This window comes from Quercus robur, chromosome 4 (assembly GCF_932294415.1).
Source record: "Quercus robur chromosome 4, dhQueRobu3.1, whole genome shotgun sequence".
Lineage (NCBI taxonomy): Eukaryota > Viridiplantae > Streptophyta > Magnoliopsida > Fagales > Fagaceae > Quercus > Quercus robur.
In genome coordinates this window covers 70734018-70754872 of record NC_065537.1, presented here as the reverse complement: position 1 = coordinate 70754872, position 20855 = coordinate 70734018, and the positions used below count along the sequence as shown (strand labels likewise).

At 35.4% G+C, this 20855-nt stretch overlaps 4 protein-coding genes and 1 long non-coding RNA gene across 8 annotated transcripts in view; 4 read left to right on the top strand and 1 right to left on the bottom strand.

The window, feature by feature from the left end:
* LOC126723547 (F-box/kelch-repeat protein At3g23880-like) overlaps positions 1-19824 on the top strand; it is a 92111-nt gene extending 72287 nt beyond the window's left edge. The window contains exon 2 of the mRNA XM_050427083.1: positions 19181-19824. Coding sequence (XP_050283040.1) covers positions 19181-19394 — 214 coding nt within the window. The 3' untranslated portion in view covers positions 19395-19824. The remainder of the gene's footprint in view (positions 1-19180) is intronic.
* Positions 1-20855, bottom strand: part of LOC126723557 (uncharacterized) — a 144940-nt gene that overhangs the window by 44925 nt on the left and 79160 nt on the right. The window lies entirely within an intron of this gene.
* The window catches only part of LOC126723548 (F-box/kelch-repeat protein At3g23880-like), a 49511-nt gene that overhangs the window by 23091 nt on the left and 5565 nt on the right, over positions 1-20855 (top strand). The window lies entirely within an intron of this gene.
* Positions 417-8279, top strand: LOC126723555 (F-box/kelch-repeat protein At3g23880-like). Of its 2 annotated transcripts, none has more exons than XM_050427116.1 (2): positions 417-1520; positions 7940-8279. In XM_050427116.1, the coding sequence occupies exons 1-2, from the start codon at positions 853-855 to the stop codon at positions 7974-7976; spliced, it is 705 nt and encodes a 234-aa protein (XP_050283073.1). In that variant the 5' UTR covers positions 417-852; the 3' UTR covers positions 7977-8279. The 2 variants fall into 2 exon arrangements, with proteins under 2 accessions (XP_050283073.1, XP_050283072.1); XM_050427115.1 differs by lacking the exon at positions 7940-8279 and adding an exon at positions 7675-7929.
* LOC126723544 (F-box/kelch-repeat protein At3g06240-like) overlaps positions 14947-20855 on the top strand; it is a 58311-nt gene continuing 52402 nt past the window's right edge. For 2 of the 3 annotated variants that reach the window (XM_050427078.1, XM_050427076.1), the window contains exon 1: positions 14947-15533. In XM_050427078.1, the coding sequence (XP_050283035.1) occupies positions 15051-15533 (483 nt within the window). In that variant the 5' untranslated portion in view covers positions 14947-15050. Of the gene's footprint in view, positions 16175-20855 lie in introns of all 3 variants that reach the window. The other variant, XM_050427077.1, reaches the window with a different exon arrangement.

Sequence of the window (20855 nt, the reverse complement as noted above, 5' to 3'; positions counted from 1 at the left end):
AGGAAAAATAAAAAATAAAACAAAGTAAATAACTAAATATTAGTGAGATATTGGAGGAGGGTTTCAATGGCGGGAGTCTTCCCCCCTTATTTTATTTTATTTTTGATAAAAGTTAAAAATCTTCCCGCTAATTTGTTTCAATATTCTTTTTAGTACACGTAATGGTCATTTTGCAACAAAAAAAAAAAAAAAAAAAAAAAAAAAAAAAAAAAAAAAAAAAAACAGTGCCAAAAAAGAAAAGAGAGACGACGACACCGTTTTCAAAACACTCGTTCATCTCCAAATTGGAAATATCGGAAAAAGCTTGAAATTGGAATAGGGTTAGGAATAGGAATGTCAGACTATCTCCCAGAGGAAGTGGTGCTGGAAATTCTGCACAGACTTCCCGTCAAATCCCTAATTCGATTCAGGTGCGTTTCTAGATCATGGAACTCTCTAATTACAAGCTCTGCGTTCATCAATTCCCGTCTCACTCGATCACTTTCACTGCCTTCCAACTCCAACAATTTAATTGTTAGGCACTGCGTTGATAACTCGTATGTAAATTACTTCAAACTAATTGACGATAAAAATGACTCATTTGATCAAATTCAAAACATTGAGCTCCCACGCAGGAGTCGCCGTATCAAATCTTTTGTGCTAATTGGTTCCGTGAATGGCTTGTTCAGTCTATATGAACAGCATCGCTATATTCTTTGGAATCCCTCTATTAGAAAATGTATTACCCTTCCAAGGCCTTGCATTACTTCCAAGACACATGGCTCCATTGGGTTTTGTCGCCAAGCATTCGGGTTTGATCCGCGAACTAATGATTATAAGCTAGTGAGGATTGCATTTCCAAGTCGAATTAATATGTCTGAAGAGGCCAAACCACCTCTAATTGAGGTTTACTCTCTTAATGAGGGGTGTTGGAGAGTTACTAGTACCTCTTTTCCTCCAGGTATTACTTTTACTGATTGGCGTCGACCAGCAACTTCTTTAAATGGGGCAGTCCATTTTGCTGTGGAATATGAGTACAAGCTCGGTGGCCCTTGTGGCCCATTGGTTTTGTTATTTGATTTGCTTGATGAGGTTTTTCATGTGATATCATTGCCAAATGTTACATTCAAATGGACTAACAATGCTCATACCTCAGTAATTGGGGGATCGCTTTCTCTATTACTTTATTATTATGGTAGGCATGCAGACAACAAGTGTTGTGCCATTTGGGTGATGAAAGAGTATGGAGTTGTTGATTCTTGGACTAAACAGTTCACTGTTAATCTCAACGGAGGAGTAGAAATTATAAGGGTATTAGGTCTCCAAAAGAATGGTAATATATTAGTGGAGGCAATATTATCAGGACCATGTCGTTGTGAGCTCTCTTCATATGACCCTAAGAGTGAACAAGTTAAGAATTTGGGGATTTGTGGGAGTTCATACAATTTTCATGTTGATAATTATATGGAGAACCTTAGCTTACTCGACAAATCAAATGAGACAGTTTCCGAAAGGAGAGTGAGCAGGAAGAGTAAATGCAGGTATAAGCTTGATTTAACTCAAAATTTCAGCATTTACTTGTCTCAGTTTTATCTAATTCTTGGTATATACAATTGTGTGGTTGTAAGTAAACATGAAGTTCCAAACCTCAATATACTGTTTTCGGATGTTAATTTGTTATCAAAAGAGTGGTCAGAATTTTTAAGTACAATTCTTTTGTTTTGCATGCTGGAATTGGTAAATATAAATGAAAGATTGACAAAGGCCGAACCTCCCTGTTCAACATTCCAGGAGGCCAGAGCACTCTGAGGCATCACCCAAACTAACCCAAACATACCAACACCATTGACCATATATCATGCACAAAACAACAATGGAGGAACAGGTGATCAGCAGACTCACCACTCTGTTTACACATGGAACACCAATCTACCACACACAATCCTTGCACACGGTGATTATCCATGGTTAAAATTTTCCCCAGTGGTTGTCCATGTAGAGCAAGCTATCTTCCTTGGGACCTTTGCCTTCCATATAGGCTTCCAAGGAAAAGAATAATAACCAGTAGGAGATAGAGCTTTATAATAAGATTTAACCTCAAAACCTCCACTTGTGGTCGGGGGGGCCATCTTAAAAAGATTCTCTGCAGCTTCTATTTTTGCAGAATATCAATAGTTGAAGAAAGACTGCATAGATTCCAACTCCCAGTCTTCACAGGGCCTTGTAAATATGTCATTTCAAAAAACAGACCCATTCTGTGACTGCATTACATCTGCCACTGCAGCATTTTTATCCCTGGCCAACTGGAATAGGTTTGGAAAGCATCATGTCCTCACACCGACAATCGAACCAAAAAAGAATATTAGCACCACTCATCATGACAAACTGTAAAATCTGGACCAGCCTATTCCACCCGTTTTGAATGTATTTCTATAAGCTAACCCCATTGGACACTGACACCAGTGACTCATCTGTCATCCAATTACCCCACATGCTACCATATTTTGAAGCAATTACTATACGCCAGTAGGCATTCTTCTCAGTCAAATGTCGCCAAAGCCACTTCCCAAGCAAAGCTTTATTGAAACGAACCAAGCTTCAAAAACCCAAACCTCCTTCCTGAATGAACATTGAATGTAGGTGCAGTGATAAATGGGCAAGTGGTCCCATACTTTAATGTAGGGGTGTGGGTAAAGAAGATAGTCTTGAAGACTAAGTGGTTAGATGACAAATCTAGAGAAACTAAGCATTCTAAATATAAATTGTGAGATACAGGGAATAAGAACAACAGATTTTAGGTAGGGATGGTTGTAGAGAAAAGCTGTAAAGTGGAAGCTGTCAAATTAAGGAAATAGGAGATAGACTTTTTTTAATATAATTTGTCTAGGGGAAGTGACAACCAATTCAGTCAGCATTAATGTTCCTCAAATAGATTTAGAAGAATCCATTAAGAAATAATATTGGGAGGGTACGAATGAGTTTATTCAAAGTATATCAAAAAGGATAAAGGTTTTGATTGGGGGAGGCTTGAATGGTCATGTTGGGATAGATACTGGGGAATTGAGGGAGTACATGGAAGGCAGGGATATAAAATAAGAAATGAGCTGCTTTAAGCAGTCTTCATTTTCTACTATGCTAGATTTTTTTGGACTCGTACTTTTCAGTGACTTTAACAACCCATGTACTGTATAGTATTGTATCATGAACAAACAAAAGAGGACAGTTTCCATAACCCTCTTACTTTCTTCCGCAACTTGAAATGCAGGCTACAACATTATGTAATGTCCCATTATGTACTTTCATAACCAAAATTAAAATAAGCATGGGGATAGGGTCTCCTTGACTTAGTTCTCGTGAACTATTGGAAGAGCCAATTCTGCTTCTATTAACCATGATTGAGAACCACTTGTCCAAATAGAAAAACCAAACCCACTTCCTCCATTTTTGCCAAAATTGAATCTGTCTACGTATATGAAATGGCCTAGTTAACATGATCATATATCATTTCAGTGTTCAACTTTCAAATTACCCCAAAAACACTGCTATCAAGTTTTCTATCAAGACTTTCATTGGCAATAAACACCAAATAAGGGTTTACCAACCTTCATTGTAAGCATTTGGGTCTAACACAAGACACCTATCACACATTTAACAGATCAGCCTACACTTTCCATAAGCATATAGACATTTCCAGCCAAGCTAACATGGAGAAAACCCTTGATACTGATGCCACCACTTAGTTTTTTGGAATCAAAGTGACATAAAAAGAATTCAAAGATTTCTCAAACTTGAAGTTATTATAGGGCTCCATTTCTACAAAACCCATTCTATCACTTCAATAGTAACCTTCATTTATTTTGCGTTGTTCTCTAACACTTTGTATCTGTCCACCATCTTTCGTAGCAAGAAAATTTATCTTACTCCTCTCTTTAATAGTTGCATTGCACATTTTACTAATTGCTTTGCTTCAATTTTAGGTCCCCATAAAGAAAGGTACGGAAGCCACCAATCCACCACCCTCAATTATCTGCACTTTTCTTTCTTTAAATTTTGATTTCACATGGTTTGCTTCCAAATTTTGATTATTGATTCATGCGTTGTTTTTATTTTCTATTTTTTATGATTTGGTTCGATTCTCGCTAGCCACCTAGGGCTTTTTTGGTACCTTTTGTCCCCAGGTTTTTTTTTTCTCCTTTTATTAAATGCTTCGACTTGGTTATATAGGGTTTTTGAGATTTGTTAAGTTGATCATAGAGAGATGTATTTCTTTTTGGGTTTGGGTTTCTAGTTTATTTATTTATTTATTTATTTATTTTTCTGGGGTAATGCATCTATATGATGGTTCTTCATGCCCAAAAGAATCAAGAGCAATCTCTCTCTGAATTTACATTAACTGAAATGAGGTTGTTCACACTTAAATTTGAATCTTCTTCTTGCCCATAAGATTGAGAGGATTCTTCCTCTGAATTCATTCTGAGGTAAAGTCTCATCCACCTCATCCCTTCATATGTCTGTAATTTAGCAGCCTAATCCGCAAGAAATTTGACAACTTAGTTGCATCCATATTCATAACTTCCTTTTTCTCTGCTTTAAATTGTTGATTGTGTGGATTTGGAAATGGTGAAGGAAAGGTAATTTATTACAAAATTTTAGGCAATTTCACAGCATCTGTCTCATCAAAAGCATTTTAGTGCTGAGGTCAATAAGGTATTGTAACCAGTTGGGATTAAGGTAGTTAGAGGTATGTGGGATTAAGTTCAAATTGGCTATTGTACTCCTCTTTAGGATTTTTTTTTGGACCTCAAATTTGGTTATGGATTTGAAGCCAGAATTGTTGATCATTTATAAAGTTTAATACTGTTTAGGTATATGCTCTTGGGTTTCATTTTGATGCATGCATGGAGCCTTAAGTTTTGCAAATCAACTATGCATTTGTAATTTTTAAGTACTCTTTTGTTGCATTTTTCAATTCTAAGTTTCCCCTCTAGTCTCTTTTATAATATTTGTCTGGTATTTTTCTTTTTGTTGGTTATTGATGAGGGAGATGCAAGAAGATTATTATTTACTATTATAAATGTTTAAAAGTCAATTATATTTTTATATTTTAGGTCCTATTAGTTTATTGGGGCTATTCGTATTTTAATTTGGAAGTGAGGTTATTTTTGTAATAAGGCAATTAGGGTTTCCTAGCCAATTAGAATTAAGGTTTAGCAATCCTTTATAAGCAACTTATTATACTCCTTGAGGAAGTAGTTGATATTTTGATGAATGAAAAAAATGGATGTTTGGTCTCTTTTGGTCTGGTGTTGACTTTAGGTCTACCCTAGGTATTGACTACTAGTGGTTTCCCCGCTTGGTGCTGACTCCAAGTAAGGCCTAGGTGCCGACTCCTAGGTCATATCCTTTATTTTTCTGTTGTTTCAATTTTGTGCTGGTTGTCTTGCATCAATTTTGGTATCAGAGCAAACACCGATCTGTTTGAACTTTGAAACGCAGTCAACCCAGAATCAGAAAAATTACCAAAAAAAAATCAAGTGCAATCATTATTTCCTAACCATCGGAATACCAGCCACTATAGTAAACCATATTTCCCAACCAAGCAGAAAATAACTACAGTCGCCAGCCTACAAATCCCTTTTGCACCAGCGACCCACTACAAGCACCTTCCATCCTTGCCTTGCGCCGCCATGACCTTCTCTTGCTCACTCCTGTTGATCTCAAAGGTAACCCAGTACAGCCCCCTTTGTGTTATTCACTTTCTTTTGCCAAAAAAAAAATCTAACCAACCCATTTTAGAAACAGACCCTTGCTCAACCTACTTGTTAACAAGCCCAAAGCTCACATTTTACAACACCAGTTTTCTTTTAAAAAAAAAAAAATACAAAACCCAGCCCACGAAATCCAAACCTGTCAACCAGCCCAGTCCCAACAACTATTTGAGAGAATAGTCTTAGAAGCCTATTCCAACTATTTGTCCAGAGAACATCACAGCAACCCAGGTTCTTGTTCCAATTTCCAACTATTTGTTGAAGCACTATTTTAGAGAATTATGGCAATATCCAAAGCACCTTATTTTGATGGTTGTAAAACTAATCCACGGGATTTTGTCAACTGGATGAATGGTATGGAGCAATTCTTTGAGCAAGAAAACTTTGCAGATAACAAAAAGGTTAGGTATGCAAAGTTGAAGTTAAGTGGTGCAGCACAAATGTTTGGGAAGAATCTTGAATATTTCCGCTATCTAAATTATGAGCCTGCCATTAATGTGTGGGAAGACATGAAAGAAAAGCTTTGTGATGAGTATTTGTCACCATATTTTTGAGCTAAGTATCTATCACAATCTCAATGTGGTATTTTTCAAGGTAAAGCAAATAGGATGACTTCTCATCCCATTTCATGTCCTCGGCGCACTTTTGAACAATTTATCAAGGAGTTATTTACCAAGGAATTATTTGTAAAGCTCATGAAAGATGTTTAAGATGGGATTGCTTAGATGAAGCAAAAGAAGACTCAAACTGATTCAATTGGGAAACCAAGAATACTTGATCACAATGAACTTATTGCTGCCCCAATAGAAGACAACATTGATGATGATATCTTGGTCGTGGAGAATCCTCCATCAACACCAAAGCCTAATGTTGACACAAACGTACATGCCTCGACAAGTGTTGCTTTAACATGCATGCAAGGAAATGAATCTATTGAAGAGCAGCAAGGTGAAGAGCTGGTGTCTAAAGAGAGTATTATGTTAGAGGGTGCACATGATGTGATATTGGAAGCTAATGAATCTGCTTTTGATCAGCCTTCCATGGTGCATGAAGACAAACGGTTTGCTAAATTGGAGAAAGTGGATAACATAGTACTTCCAATGGTTCAAGATAAGATTATGTTGATTCCACACATTGATTTTGTTATTCCAGAAGAGTTTGACATGGTGGACTTCAAGGTTTTTCTTTTCTTTATGCTCCCTATGGTGATTCCAGACTTGAAGCAAGTGTTACTTGTCAGTATCCTAATCCTTCAACGCTTTAGAACTCGAGGTCGAGTTTTCTCCAACCACAGGAGAATGATGCGGGAGACGCAAGAAGATTATTATTTAGTATTATTTATGTTTGCAAGTTAATTGTATTTTTATGTTTTAGGTCCTATTAGTTTATTGGGCTATTAGTATTTTAATTTGGAAGCAAGGTTATTTTTGTAATAAGGCAATTAGGGTTTTCTAGCCGATTAGAATTAGAGTTTAGCAATCCTTTATAAACAACTTATTGTACTCCTTGAGGAGGTAGTTGATATTTTGATGAATGAAAAAAAATGGCCGTTTGGTCTCTTTTGGTCTGGTGTTGACTCCAGGTCTACCCTAGGTGTTGACTCCTAATGGTTTTCCCACTTGGTGCTAAATCCAAGCAAGGCCTACGTGCTGACTCTTAGGTCATATCATTTATTTTTCCGTTGTTTCAATTTTGTTCTAGTTGTCCTGTGTCAATTTTGCAACAAAATATTCGGCTAGTAGTTTAGACACAGTAAACTCTCTTGGACTCTCAATTTCTTTTTTATCTTGCCTCTTATTAACTCTGGTGTTCAATGTTTGTTTGTTATGCTTTATTTTTGATATATATATTTTATCTGTTTCGTTATATAGTAAAGCAATAATTATTTTTGACAAGTCAACATTGACTTTTACAAGCATCCTTATAGAATCATTAGGAAGGGGCTAGCAGTAAGATGTGGGAATTGTTATGCATGGGGTCATAATGCAAGGACCTGCAAAGAACCAGAAAACCCAAGAAAAATTTATAAAAAGAAGGCAAAGAAGAAGCCAATTGAAACTGATGACCCATCAACAATTGCTCCTAACAAAAGGCAAAAACTAAATGTAAATAATGTATGCTAAATGTGATCATAATTTGTATCTTCATATTCATAACTAAATTTTTTGTTCTATTATTTCTGGTTTTGATAGTTTAGAAGCAAAGAGAATGGGACATCAGCCTATGTGAGGCCAAGTGGAAGGCGACTAGGTGAGAGTGGCAGGATGGGACAACATCAACTTCAAGAAAGGAAGAAGGAAAGCAAAAAGGTGTTCAGTTTAAGTCTGGATGGGATTTAGTAATTGTTATGTGTTTTGTGATGTATTCAGGGAACAATCCATAACACCAAATTCTCTGTATATGAAATTGACAACTGAACAATGTTAATAGGTCACAGCTTTTGTTTTTGATCAGTAGGTACATGTTCATGGTGAAACTAAATTCAGTTAGTTAAATTTATGTTTTAAAATTCATGTTCATGATTATGCCCAATTTATGTTCAGCTGGTTTATGTTCTTGGTTGTGAAATTCAGAATGCTTCCTTAATATTATGTTTTCATATGTTTCTGCCAGGTCCATCTGCTGCTGCACTGAACTGCTGGTTTGATCAATTTAATAAATGATTTTATATATTTGTTCTCATAGGTTTCTATTTTGTTTCATTCTTCAACAATTATGTTTTTCCCCCACATTTTTAACGTTCTAATATGCATCCATTCAAAGATCTTGTACTCTTTTTTTCCAGCCATCAATATCATGAATTTTCTTATTTATTTCATTATAATTCAGTGTTTATTTGCATGTTAGACGATACTGCTCGTTGGATTATATTCTTTTGGAATGATGGTAGAAGCCCTAAAAATTCTACCAATCGCATTGTGAACTGTTATGGATTAAATTTTGCCACTGGAACTATGAAAGTGATTATCACTCTTAACTCACTGAAAGACTTCTGTGCAGTGCTCTTAAACATATATAGTAGTAGAAGAGGAAGAGAATGTGTGGTCAATAAAATTCGAAAATTAATCAAACAATATTTACTAAGCCAAGACAATCTACTATTAATTTTTCAGTTGAATCTACATTCATCAGCAAATAATACGTATAACTAAATTGTCATTTCTTATAGCCTATTGTACACATATTTCACAATCCATAAGTTTGCAATTTACATACACCAAAATATTAGTTAATTCTAAACTTTAGGCCAACAATCCATAACATTGCATAATTCATAAAACTAGTTTAGATCACTTTAAATTAGAAGTCACATTACACACTTCAAATATTATATTACTGCTCAGAATACATTAGTTCATCACTGGTACTCCATCAATAACCGAATCACAAGTACTAGGCCAACAAGAACCCAAGATTAACACAAACCATCATCCTTCTTGTTTATTTAATTTTGTGATGTATTTTCACTCTTCAGATTTCTGACTCTCTAGTTGGCCTTTTATGTTGTGAACCAAGAAGTTTACTGAATGTAAAAGTTAGTTAATTTGAGATAACCAATCTCTTGATCTAGAGAAAGGAGATTGACATTTTTTATTAATTTTCGGCTTAATTCTCATTAATGCATTTAAAGTACATAAATAACTAATTATGAGATAACCTCATCAACAAATCTTAGAACATAGGAAGTAATCCTATCTTAAAACATAGGGATCAATTTGAATACAAGAAAATAACAATAATAATCTACTACTACCTTATTCAGATAAAGATCTATCACTAGGCCTAAATTTAAATACTTCTAATTCAAATAACAATTTACCAGCACATAGAGCATTCCCATCAGCTCTTTTATAAAAAATGTCATTTTGACACACCAAAAGCTTACTTTATTATTTTACTACTCCATTTTACAATTCACCATTTATCACATCTTCTATTCTTCTATTCTTCAATTCTATACATTAAAATAATATATACAAATATTAAAATAACATTAAAAAAACCAACAATATATAAAAATACAAAAAAAAAAAAAAAAACCAACCACCCCCACCACAACCCATAGCCCACCCCTGCTGCCAGCAACCATCAACGCCCCACCCACATCCCACACACCCACCCACTGCTGTCGCTAACCCACCCACCGCCGACCCACCCACCCATCAACACCGCACTACCGTCTCACACTAGAACCACCACAACAGAACACCAAAACCACCACCACAGAAAAATAAAAACAACAACAAAAAAAACAAAGATCGACATCAGGTGGCGCGACATCAAAGATCGGCACCATCTGAACACACCCATTGTCGAACCCACCCATCAAATCACTGCCAAAAAAAAAAAAAAAAAACACCCATAGCAATAGAGATTAGCATTAGGTGGCGCAGAGAGGCTGAACGAAAGAGAGAAAAGCAACAACAGTGAGAAGAAAAAAGAGTGAAAGAAGAGATGGGTTGATACAAATGTTTGAGAAAGAATGAGAGAGGGGAGAAAAAAAAAAGGAATAAAGTGATGAAAGAGGAGAGAGAAAAGAGAATTAAAAAATAATAAAACTTTTACGATTGCTATCCATACCGTTCTATATTTGAGATGGTACTGTTCACTCATGCCAAATATTTTGGCATTTAGAACACCTCTTGAGAGTGGTTTTTTGGTGTTTGGTGTGTCAAATGCCAAATATTTGGCATTTGACACACCTAATGGTAATGCTCTTATCTAGGGTCATAACAATTTATAATAGAGATTATAAAAAGAAAAAAAAGAAAAAAACAATTTATAACAGATATGCTACATGGAGTTCATCATCACACGAAGCAAAAAAACAAAGAGCAAGCAGAATTGTCCTGCATAACAAAATTAATAAGAACATCATAAGCTACTTTGTAAAGTTCATGCCAAGTTGCCAACTTAAGATTATTTGAAGATTATATTAGCCAAAAACAATTTGAACAATAAACAAAGAATCTTAAATAGTCTTAGAGGTTCATTCTTTTTTCTTTTTTTTTTTCTTTTTTTAATTCACACCACAATCTAAGAACTTTAGGAACATGCCACAACAATTATTTGGACAAGAGAGGTGTTACGTCCACAACGTTTTTACAATAAATCATAGGTGGTTAGAGAGGGACTCGCTTGAACAGAGGTTTGATCGGGAGGAGGTTCTTTGAGTTGTCAAAGAGATGGAAGGAGATAAAGCTCCAGGTCCTAATGGTTTCTCTTTGGCTTTCTATCATCATTGTTAGGAAGTTGTGGAAAGAAATGTCTTAGCCGTGTTTGAAGAGTTTTATCAACACAGTAAATTTGAAAAATCTCTTAATGCAACTTTCATAGCCTTAATCCCTAAGAAGAATGGTGCTTCGAATATTCGAGATTTTAGACCTATTAGTTTGGTGGGGAGTGTTTACAAGATTTTGGCTAAGGTATTGGCAAACCGCCTGAAAGAGGTATTGGATCAGCTGATATCAGAGTCTCAGAATAGTTTTGTGGGTGGTAGACAGATACTTGATTTAGTTCTCATTGCTAATGAGTGTGTTGATAGTAGGGTGAAGAGTAAGATTCCGAGGGTTATTTGTAAATTAGATATTGAGAAATCTTATGATCATGTGAACTGGGAGGCTCTTCTTGATTTGTTGAAGAGAATGGGTTTTGGGGTGAGGTGGTGTAGGTAGATCCGCACTTCTATTTCTACAGCCCAATTCTCTGTCTTGTTTAATGGGTCTCTAGCTGATTTCTTTGGGAGCTCGAGGGGTTTGAGATAAGGGAACCCGCTATCCCCCATGTTATTTCTGGTTATGTTGGAGGTCTTTAGTAAGATGATGAAAGGAGTTGAAGGGGCGGGTTTGCTTCGAGACTTTAAAGCTGATGGTGGTCGGGGTGGAGGGGTATGTGTCTCGCATATTTTGTTCGTGGATGACACGATTCTGTTTTGCAATGCTTGTGAGGAGCAAATTCTACATGTTAGGATGCTTATTCTTTGTTTCCAGGTAGTTATAGGTTTGAAGGTTAATGTGCTGAAGAGTGAGATGGTTCCCATTGGGGAGGTTCCTAATGTCTATGTCTTGGCAGAGATTTTGGGATGCCGAATTGGGTCTTTGCCTATGACCTATCTGGGTATGCCTTTGGGGGCATCCCACAAGTCCCCTACTATTTGGAATCCTCTCTTGGAGAAAATTGAGCGTAAGTTGGCCGATTGGAAGAAGATGTATTCGTCAAAAGGTGGAAGACCAACGTTACTTAAAAGCACATTATCTAGTTTCCCCACCTATCATTTGTCACTTTTCACCATCCCCATGCATGTGGCCAATAAAATTGAAAGGTTGCAAAGGGATTTCCTGTGGGGGGACTCCAAGTTACACTTGGTGGGATGGGATAAGGTGTGTGCACCTTTGCGAAATGGTGGGTTAGGCGTAAGGAAATTAACTTCTTTCAATAAAGCCTTACTTGGGAAGTGGTTATGGAGGCTTAGGAATGCGGAGAGAAGGCTTTGGAGAAAGGTTGTAGCTCTCAAGTTTGGGGAAGAATGGGGAGGATGGACTTCCAAGCTAGGTAGAGGGGTACATGGGTATTGCTTGTGAAGAAGTATCCGCATGGGATGGGATGATTTTAGCAAGAATGTTCACTTTGAGTTAGGGTGGGGGATAGAGTGAAGCTTTGGACTGATCAATGGTGTGGGGATTCTCCACTTCAATTGACTTATCTGAGCGTGTATAGGATTGCCTCCAATAAAGGGGCATTGGTGGCCTGTTCTCTTGAATGGTTGGGGATTGAGGAGTGAAGAAGCTGGGATGTTCATTTTACTCGAAGACTAAATGATTGGGAAATGGGTGGGGTGGATGATTTTCTCCATACCTTGGGCTCAAATCTACCTCCCACTGAAAACGGAGATCGTATATGATGGAAGTTGACAAAGAATGGGGACTTTGATATTGAATCGTTCTACAATAAGTTAAGAAGCCTCTTGCCCATTATTTTCCCTTGGAAAGGTGTTTGGAAGGTTAAGGCTCCTCAGCGTGTTTCCTTCTTTGTGTGGACTGCTATATGAGATAGGATCCTTATAGGTGATAATTTGAGGGGTAGATGGGATTTTGTCGACTGGTGTATCATGTGTCGTAGTAATAGGGAGACGGTGGATCATTTGTTATTACATTGTGGAAAGGCTTATCGGTTGTGGAGTTTGGTGTTTAGATCTTTTGGCTTTTCTTGGGTCTTGCCAAGATCAGTTGCGGATACTCTATTCGATTGGTGGAATTGGCTTGGAAAGCATTTGTCTAGCATTTGGAATTTAGCCCTTTTATGCTTGTTGTGGTGTCTTCGGATGACTAGCTTTTAGCCTCTTTTAGTGGCACTTTGTTTGACTGGTCTAGGACTTGGAGACTCACCTCTAGTGATTCTCTCCCTATGTTCCTTAGCTCTCTCTTGTGTACTTGGTTTCTTTTCCTTTCTTTCCCTTTACACTCTATCTTCTCCCTTTGTATTTTTCTCGTTGCCTTATGTTTTTCTGCATAAGGAGGTGTTCTTGAATATAAATCTCTATTACCTATCAAAAAAAAAAAAGTGGAGATTTAAAAATTAATATTTGGAAATCTTCTTCGTAATTTTGTTGGAAAAATGTTAAAAATATTATAAGTCTTAATTCATTAAATTTACAAATTAATGTAACAATAAATGTCATATAATAACTTCAAGTTCAATTATTCAATATTTCTTAAATAAATATTTAAATTGCATTGGTCAAAGTGACTTGAGAAATGTTATATCCATAATACTTTCATAAATTAAGTGGTAGGATACTAGTATTATTTATTAATTGCAATGAATGGGCAAAAAAGCCATTTAAGCTGTAAATTTAAACTAGAAATAATACGCAAAAAAAAAAAACTAGAAATAATATGAATTCGAAATATCAAATATCAAATCCCCTAAAACGTAGAAAGTAAAACATAGCGCTATACTATTTCTTTTGAGCGGGAAAGTAAAGTTTTCTAGAAAAAATAGAGGAAAAGTAAAATTACAAGATACTAGTCGCTAACCCGTGCTTCGCACGGGATAGTTAAACAAAATTTATACACATTCACTTTTATTGGTACAATCATTTGAAAATAATTCTAACTAATACCCAAATGTAAGAGACACATTGACTTACTATTTAAAATAGTCTTCTGAAGAATTTACATATATTATGCAACTGAGCCTTAATTTCTCATCAACAATAAAAACATGGAAATTCAAAACATGGAAAGAAAATAAAAATTACAACAATTAATTCCATTATCTTTCATGCTATATTTTGTAATTGTACGAAATTAAGTCAACTCAATTTAAGTAGTTGTAATAAAATTGGCTTCTACTATTCTCTATTCTATAGAGATATGAACATATTGGATTTCTCAAATAATTACCGGTATTGCAATAAAATGATTTATTATTGAAAATAAGAAACAAAGAAAATCTGTCTATAACTTAAGAAACACAATATAATAAAATTAAAGAGATAAAATTTTCGGAGGACAAAATATTATAGAGAATTTTAGAAACAGATTATACACTTAAAAGGGTTAGTAATTTATAGCACTTACCCCCCACTATTAGTATACAGATACCAAGTGCGGTCGTCGTAACCCTTTGAAAAAACCTTCCCCAATTGGACCCTATCAAAAAAAAAAAAAAAAAAAAAAAACACCCAATTAACAAAATTGATCCAAAAGGGTCTAAAAAGCACACAAAATCAATTCAAAAAACAAAAATATGAGACAAAGTAATTACTTTCTGCTGCCAATGAAATCGTCTTTTGTATTGCTGTTCCAAACTGCAACACTTATCTCTCTAAGGGTTTCAATTAACGAAAACACAAACTTTTCTTGGAATACCGAAGTATTATGACCATCTATACACACAAAAAAAAAAAAACAAAATCACCATAACTCACTATAACTCTATAGAAGCCTCAAAAATATAAAGAGAAATTAAAGGGGTTGAATTTGATATTTACGTTTGGAGAGAGAGAGTTTGCAGAAACTGTGACTTTATATTTCTTAACTTGAGAGAGGGGTAAGGTTGCTAGGGTTTTGAGGGTAAGGTTGCTAGGGTTTTGAGGTGTTATAATGTTTTTATTTTTATTTTTTATTTTTTAAATATTGTGCTGACGTGGAAAATTATGGTGCCAGCTTCGGTTTTATCTATATATATATATATATATATATATAGATGACAATTGACTTGCCGGTTAGAAATACAACCGCTGTGTAGAAGAACAGAGACAGTCGAACCAAAAGCAACAATTGCTTTTTCAAGTAAGGAATGTCAGACTATCTCCCAGAGGAAGTGGTGCTGGAAATACTGCACAGACTACCCGTCAAATCCCTAATTCGATTCAGGTGCGTTTCAAAATCATGGAACTCTCTAATCACAACCCCTGCCTTCATCAATTCCCATCTCACTCGATCACATTCACTTCTCTCCAATTCCAACAAATTAATCGTTAGGCACTGCCTCGATAAACCCTACGTAGAGCACTACAAATTAATTGACGATAGCAATGACTCGTTTGATCAAATTCAAAACATCGAGTTACCACTCACGAGTCGCCGTATCCAACATTTTAGGTTAATTGGTTCCGCGAATGGATTGTTCAGTCTTTTTGAACAAGAGCGCTTTATTCTTTGGAATCCCTCTATTAGAAAATTTATCACCCTTCCAAAACCTTGTATTACTGTCAAAGCGCACGGCCGCCTTACGTGTCGTCCGGCATTCGGGTTTGATCCGCGGACTAATGATTATAAGGTGGTGAGAATTGCATTTCCACCTCTAATTGAGGCTTACTCTCTTAATGAGGACTCTTGGAAATTAACTAGTGCCTCTTTTCCGCTGGGTATTGGTTTTTCTGATTGGCATAGACCCGCAGCTTCTTTAGGTGGGGCTGTCCATTTTGCGGTATATGATAAGGACAATCGCAGTCGTCCGTTAATTTTGTCGTTTGATTTGGGTGATGAGGTTTTTCGCTTGATGTCATTGCCAAATTGTGCATTCAGTTGGAGTAATATTCAAACCTCGGTAATTGGGGGATCGCTTTCTCTGTTATTTTATGATGATAGGTTTGTAGCCAACAAATGTTGTGCCATTTGGGTGATGAAAGAGTATGGCGTTGTTGATTCTTGGACTAAATTGTTAACCGTTGATTTCAACAAAGAAATTATAGGGGTGTTATGTCTCCAGAAGAATGGCAATATATTAGTGGAGGCAAAACTACCAAGTGATTGGGAGCTCTCTTCATATGACCCTAAGAGCCAACATGTTAAGAGTTTGGGGATTTGTGGGAGGCCGCACTATTTTCATGTTGATAATTATGTGGAGAACCTTGTCTTACTCGACAAATCGAATGATGCAGTTTCCAAAAGGAGAGCGTGCAGGAAGAGGAAATGCAGGTAAAAGCTTGATTCAACTCAAAATTTCAGCATGTACTTTTCTCAGTTCTACCTTTTTCTTGGTATATACTAGATACTGCTATGTGGCTATAAGTAAATATTTTCAGACCTCAATATACTGCTCTCAGATGTTAATTTGTTATCAGCTTGATATAAAGAGTGGCCAGAAGTTCCGTAGATCAGTTGCTTGCCCTCCTTAGTGGATCTCTTTTTGATTGTTCTCGGGCTTGGGGACTCACATCTTGTGATTCTTTCCCTTCTTTCCTTTGTTCTCTCTACTTTTTAATTAGTTTTCTGTTCTTCATTGTTTTCTTTTCTCTTTTGTTTTCCGTTGTAATTTTTGGTTTGCTTCTTCATGCATAAAGTGGCCGGTTGAATATACAGTGGTCAGAAGTGTTAAATGCAATTTTGTGGTTGTTATTGATGATGAGATTGAACATTTGCAAGATGGAAACAGTAAATATAAAAGAAATTCTGATGTTATTATCTTTTTTCTATATGCTAAACTTGTCACAACTAATCCATTTTCAATATCAAAATGTGTTTTACGCTTCCTGTCTCATTAGACTTGCTTAGATTTTTCTGATATGATCAGCCATTGCCTTCTGATTTTGTGTTTTTTACATGACTTGTTATTTTGTATCAATGTACATTCACAAAATATAAGAATAACCTAGAGAGAGAGAGAGAGAGAGAGAAACAAGGCCCAAACATTTAAAAGTTTTTTAACCATTTAACTATAGGTAGAATCATGACATTTTGTTAGGGGTTTTGATTGATTAAATGTATTACATTGTATTGAGTGTGGGAGTTGCATCAGGGTGACCCTAGTGACAACCCTAGTGTTTGTTGTAAAAATGTAATCAATAATGGGGTTTGCCCAAAAAAATAGGTACTGTTTTGTTTAGCTGAATATATGATGTAGACTTAGCTTCTGCACTGCATTGAGTTACTTTAGTTATGTGTTGATATGGAAAGATTATTGATATTAATGGTGCTAGGAGGATAAATTGGACCTTCTTCAGCTTATTCAATAATTTTTTATTTTGGCTTTTCACTTGAATTTTATTAGGATTTTGTCGAGAAAATTTTGAAATAGAACTATGCATATAGAATAGGATTGTCATTGGGCCTCACCCCTTAATGTATCTATAAAAATTTTATTTTACTGATAAAATAAAGTATAGGATAGGATTTTTTGATTGTTACACAGTCAAGTCTACTCTATAGTGAAAATCAGATCTATGGTGATGTTATATAAAAGGAAGATGATGAGAGTGTAAGCACTATGGTTATGTTTGTTTCATGGATAATCAGGGGAAAAAAAGTGAGTTTCAGGAATATTTTCTGTTCTTTTGGTGGTAGGAACTTTGGCCAATCTAGTAACATAGCGTTTTAGAAACTAGTAAAAACATGTTGCACCTGCATAGATGGCATCTTCTAGGTTAGTAATGTATCTTGAGATATGTTAAGAGCGAGATTTTTATAAATGAAGAGTATTAATGCATTTATTTTCTAAGCATCAGTGGTCATGTCCAAGGGATTAGAAAATTTAAGAAAACATCTCCATAATGAATGGTGAAGAAGAAGTTGCTTTACTTCACTTTTACCTTGGTTTGCTCAATTAGTTATTTGCTAGTTCATTATATGTTTGAATATACAGATGTCTTTATTTTTTTGTTTGAGAAAAAAGGGCCATGACGTCTCCCCAGAAGTGTATGTGGTATGTGAAGGCTTCAAAAAGGCCGCTTTCTTTGTTTGGACAACAACATAGGGGGAGTCACACTTACATTTAAAATAGGTTAACATTAGTTAGGTAAATTTAATAATTATTCCAAAGATTGAAAGGGGATATTGTAAGTTTGTAAAATTTTAAAATAATATAAAGAGAGGGTGTAACCACACAATATGGGTTGGTGACACTTGGTGATTGTATCAGATATAAAATAATGGATAAAGGAAGGGGAAATGCAAGAATAAGGTGCTCAAATGTTAAGGGAGGTAAATAAGTTCTGCATAAAAATAGAATGGTTAAAGAAGGCAAGTGGGACTTGGATAAACATGTTTATAAATTTTCAAAAATTGCATTGCACATGCCTGCATGGGTTAGCTAAAGCTGTCCAGTTCGAGTCTTGAGATCCGGGGTTTACTCAGGATGGGCCTGCCTTGAAGAGGTTCCTTGTGATAAAAATAATAATGGTAATTTCCTTTTTTCTTTTTTTAAAATAAAGTGTTGCATTGATTCTTAGTGCTTTGCTTCAAATTTTTGTCCCCAAAAAGAAAGGAGTGAAAGCCAATCCACCAAGACCACCACTCTCAATGATCTACACTTTTCTTTCCTTAAATTTTGATTTCACATAGCTTTATTCCAAATTTTGTTTATTAATTTATGCATTATTTTGATTTTCCATTTTTATGATTATGTTCAATTCTCACTAGCAAATTAGAGCTTTTCATGTACTTTTCTTCCCTAGGGTTTTCTTTCTTCTTTTATCAATTACTTTGACTTGGTTTCATTGGGTTTTTGAGATATGTTAAGTTGTTTTTTTTTTGGAGATATGTGTGTTTATGTTTGGGTCTGGGGGTTCTAGTTATTTTTGTAGTAGGGTTTTGTATCTCATTGTTTCTTTAGTAGTGCTTCTATTTGATGCTTCTATATGCCCAAAAGACTGAGAGGATTCTCTCTCAAAATTCACTTTTTTGAGATGAGGTCATTCACCCTTAAAGTTGATTCTTCTTCATGCCTAAAACATTTGGAGTAGGTAAGGTCATCCACCTCATCCCTTTATACGTTTGTACTTTTGGAGATTAATCAGCACGAAATTTGAAAACTATATACATCTTCATAACTTCCTTTTTCTCTTGTTTAAATGGTTGGTTTTGTGGATTTTCTATAATGGGTTGCTTTCTAATATGATAATTATTGGTTTTACTTTGTGGTTCAATTCGTTTTAGTATCTCAACCATCTAAGCCTTTTGGTGTATCTTCTGCTACCAAATTTCTAGGTTGACTTCAGACAGAGATATGCCAGCTACAAGAGGCAAAACACCTACTACAAGAGATACTACAACATGCGAGTGTATACGAGCTACCACTGGACATAATACATCAACAACAGACAATAATACATCAACAAGAGGCCTCTACAAGAGGCAATACTACACGACGGGAGAGCGCTCCAGCTACAAGAGGCCTTGCTATTTGAATTGGAGACGATAATACAGCATCAGACAGAGAAAATAGCCACTTTGATATCACAAATTGAGATAATGGAGACTGCAGAATCAAAATTTACTGAACGTAAAAGTTAGTTAATTTGGAATGACCAATCTCTAGAACTCGAGAAATGAGATAGACATTTTTTTCCTTTAGTTTGGAGACATGTTTTGTGATGCTAGAGATCAAAGTGCGACACAAGTACAACATGGATCCCCTTCTGCAAATCAGGAAACATGACCTATTATTTTGATGAACGAAAAATGGGAAAACGTGACCTTATTGTGGGACTGAGATTCTGTCATGATATTTTGCTATAGTTGTGAAATTAAGGTCTTAATTTGAGACTGGTAAAATCAGTGATTGATATGAAAAGTAGTTTGTTGTATGTTTAGAAGTAGTCTTCAATGAATTTTTAGTAAATTTTGTGTTATGATAGGATGTTCTTTATTGTGTAGTCCTATAATCACAACAATATTTTTCACTATGGTTGAGTGGGTAGGTGTTTATCATCTACAATTAACAATTTGTCTGTAGGTGTAAAATATTTTGTGAAATATTTTGTACACCTAGAGTTATTGTTCTTAATTACATGGTTACGTTCAATGACCAAATATACTATGTAAAAAGTTATGGATTATACTTCATAATGATATAGAAAAAATTATTATTAAGCTCCAATGCTAATAGCATACAATTGAAAAAAAAATACGCCAAATTTAAATTTTCTTCTTATTATCCCTTATTTTTAAGTCCGCTTTACCTTAAATTCTCTTCTTAAAACATCCATATTTTTACAATTTTTTTTAGTAAGCATGTTTTGAACTAGACTAGTATTAGCCTAAATTTTATTGGTATTAATTATATTTTACCTAGGCTGTCCACCGGTAACCTACAATCCACCCACCTTTGCTGCTCGAATTCGAGTCAATCGCTACCCAAAACAATGACTATGGCAGTTGGCAACAAGTAGGGATGGCAATTTTGTCCCACCCTTCCTCGCTTCACTCAATGTGGATTTTTCCCATACCACAAAGGTGATGGGGCGAGGATGGGGCAATATTTTTGCCCTGCACCATGAGGCGAAGCGGGGATGGGTTTAGACTTTTTAGACTGGCCCCGCCCCACCTCTCCCCGTCTCACGTTGCTAAGGGTTATAATTATAAAATTTTCATACTCTAATTTAAACAAACATATCAATATTAGTTTATTTTATTCTACCTAATATAGTTCTTTGCCTTTATTTTGTTTGTGTTATACTATGAGTTTTTTTTTTCTTTTTTTTGTGATTGTCTTGTTAAACACTTGGATATATTATTCAATTTTTTCCAAAAATTGATTTGATTTGATAGAATAAATTTAGTTGTAATTTCAAGTATATTTTTATTAATGAAATAGGTTTTATTAAAAAATATTTGTACTAGTTGTAGGGCAAATTAACAAAAAGTAGAATTTTACGAGGTG

Bases quoted from the DNA above. Each gene is read 5' to 3' on its own strand.
- LOC126723555 (XM_050427115.1), top strand. From the start codon at position 853: ATGTCTGAAGAGGCCAAACCACCTCTAATTGAGGTTTACTCTCTTAAT. The intron at 1,521-7,674 runs GTATAAGCTTGA...GCATCCTTATAG, and splicing joins AGCAGGAAGAGTAAATGCAG to AATCATTAGGAAGGGGCTAG.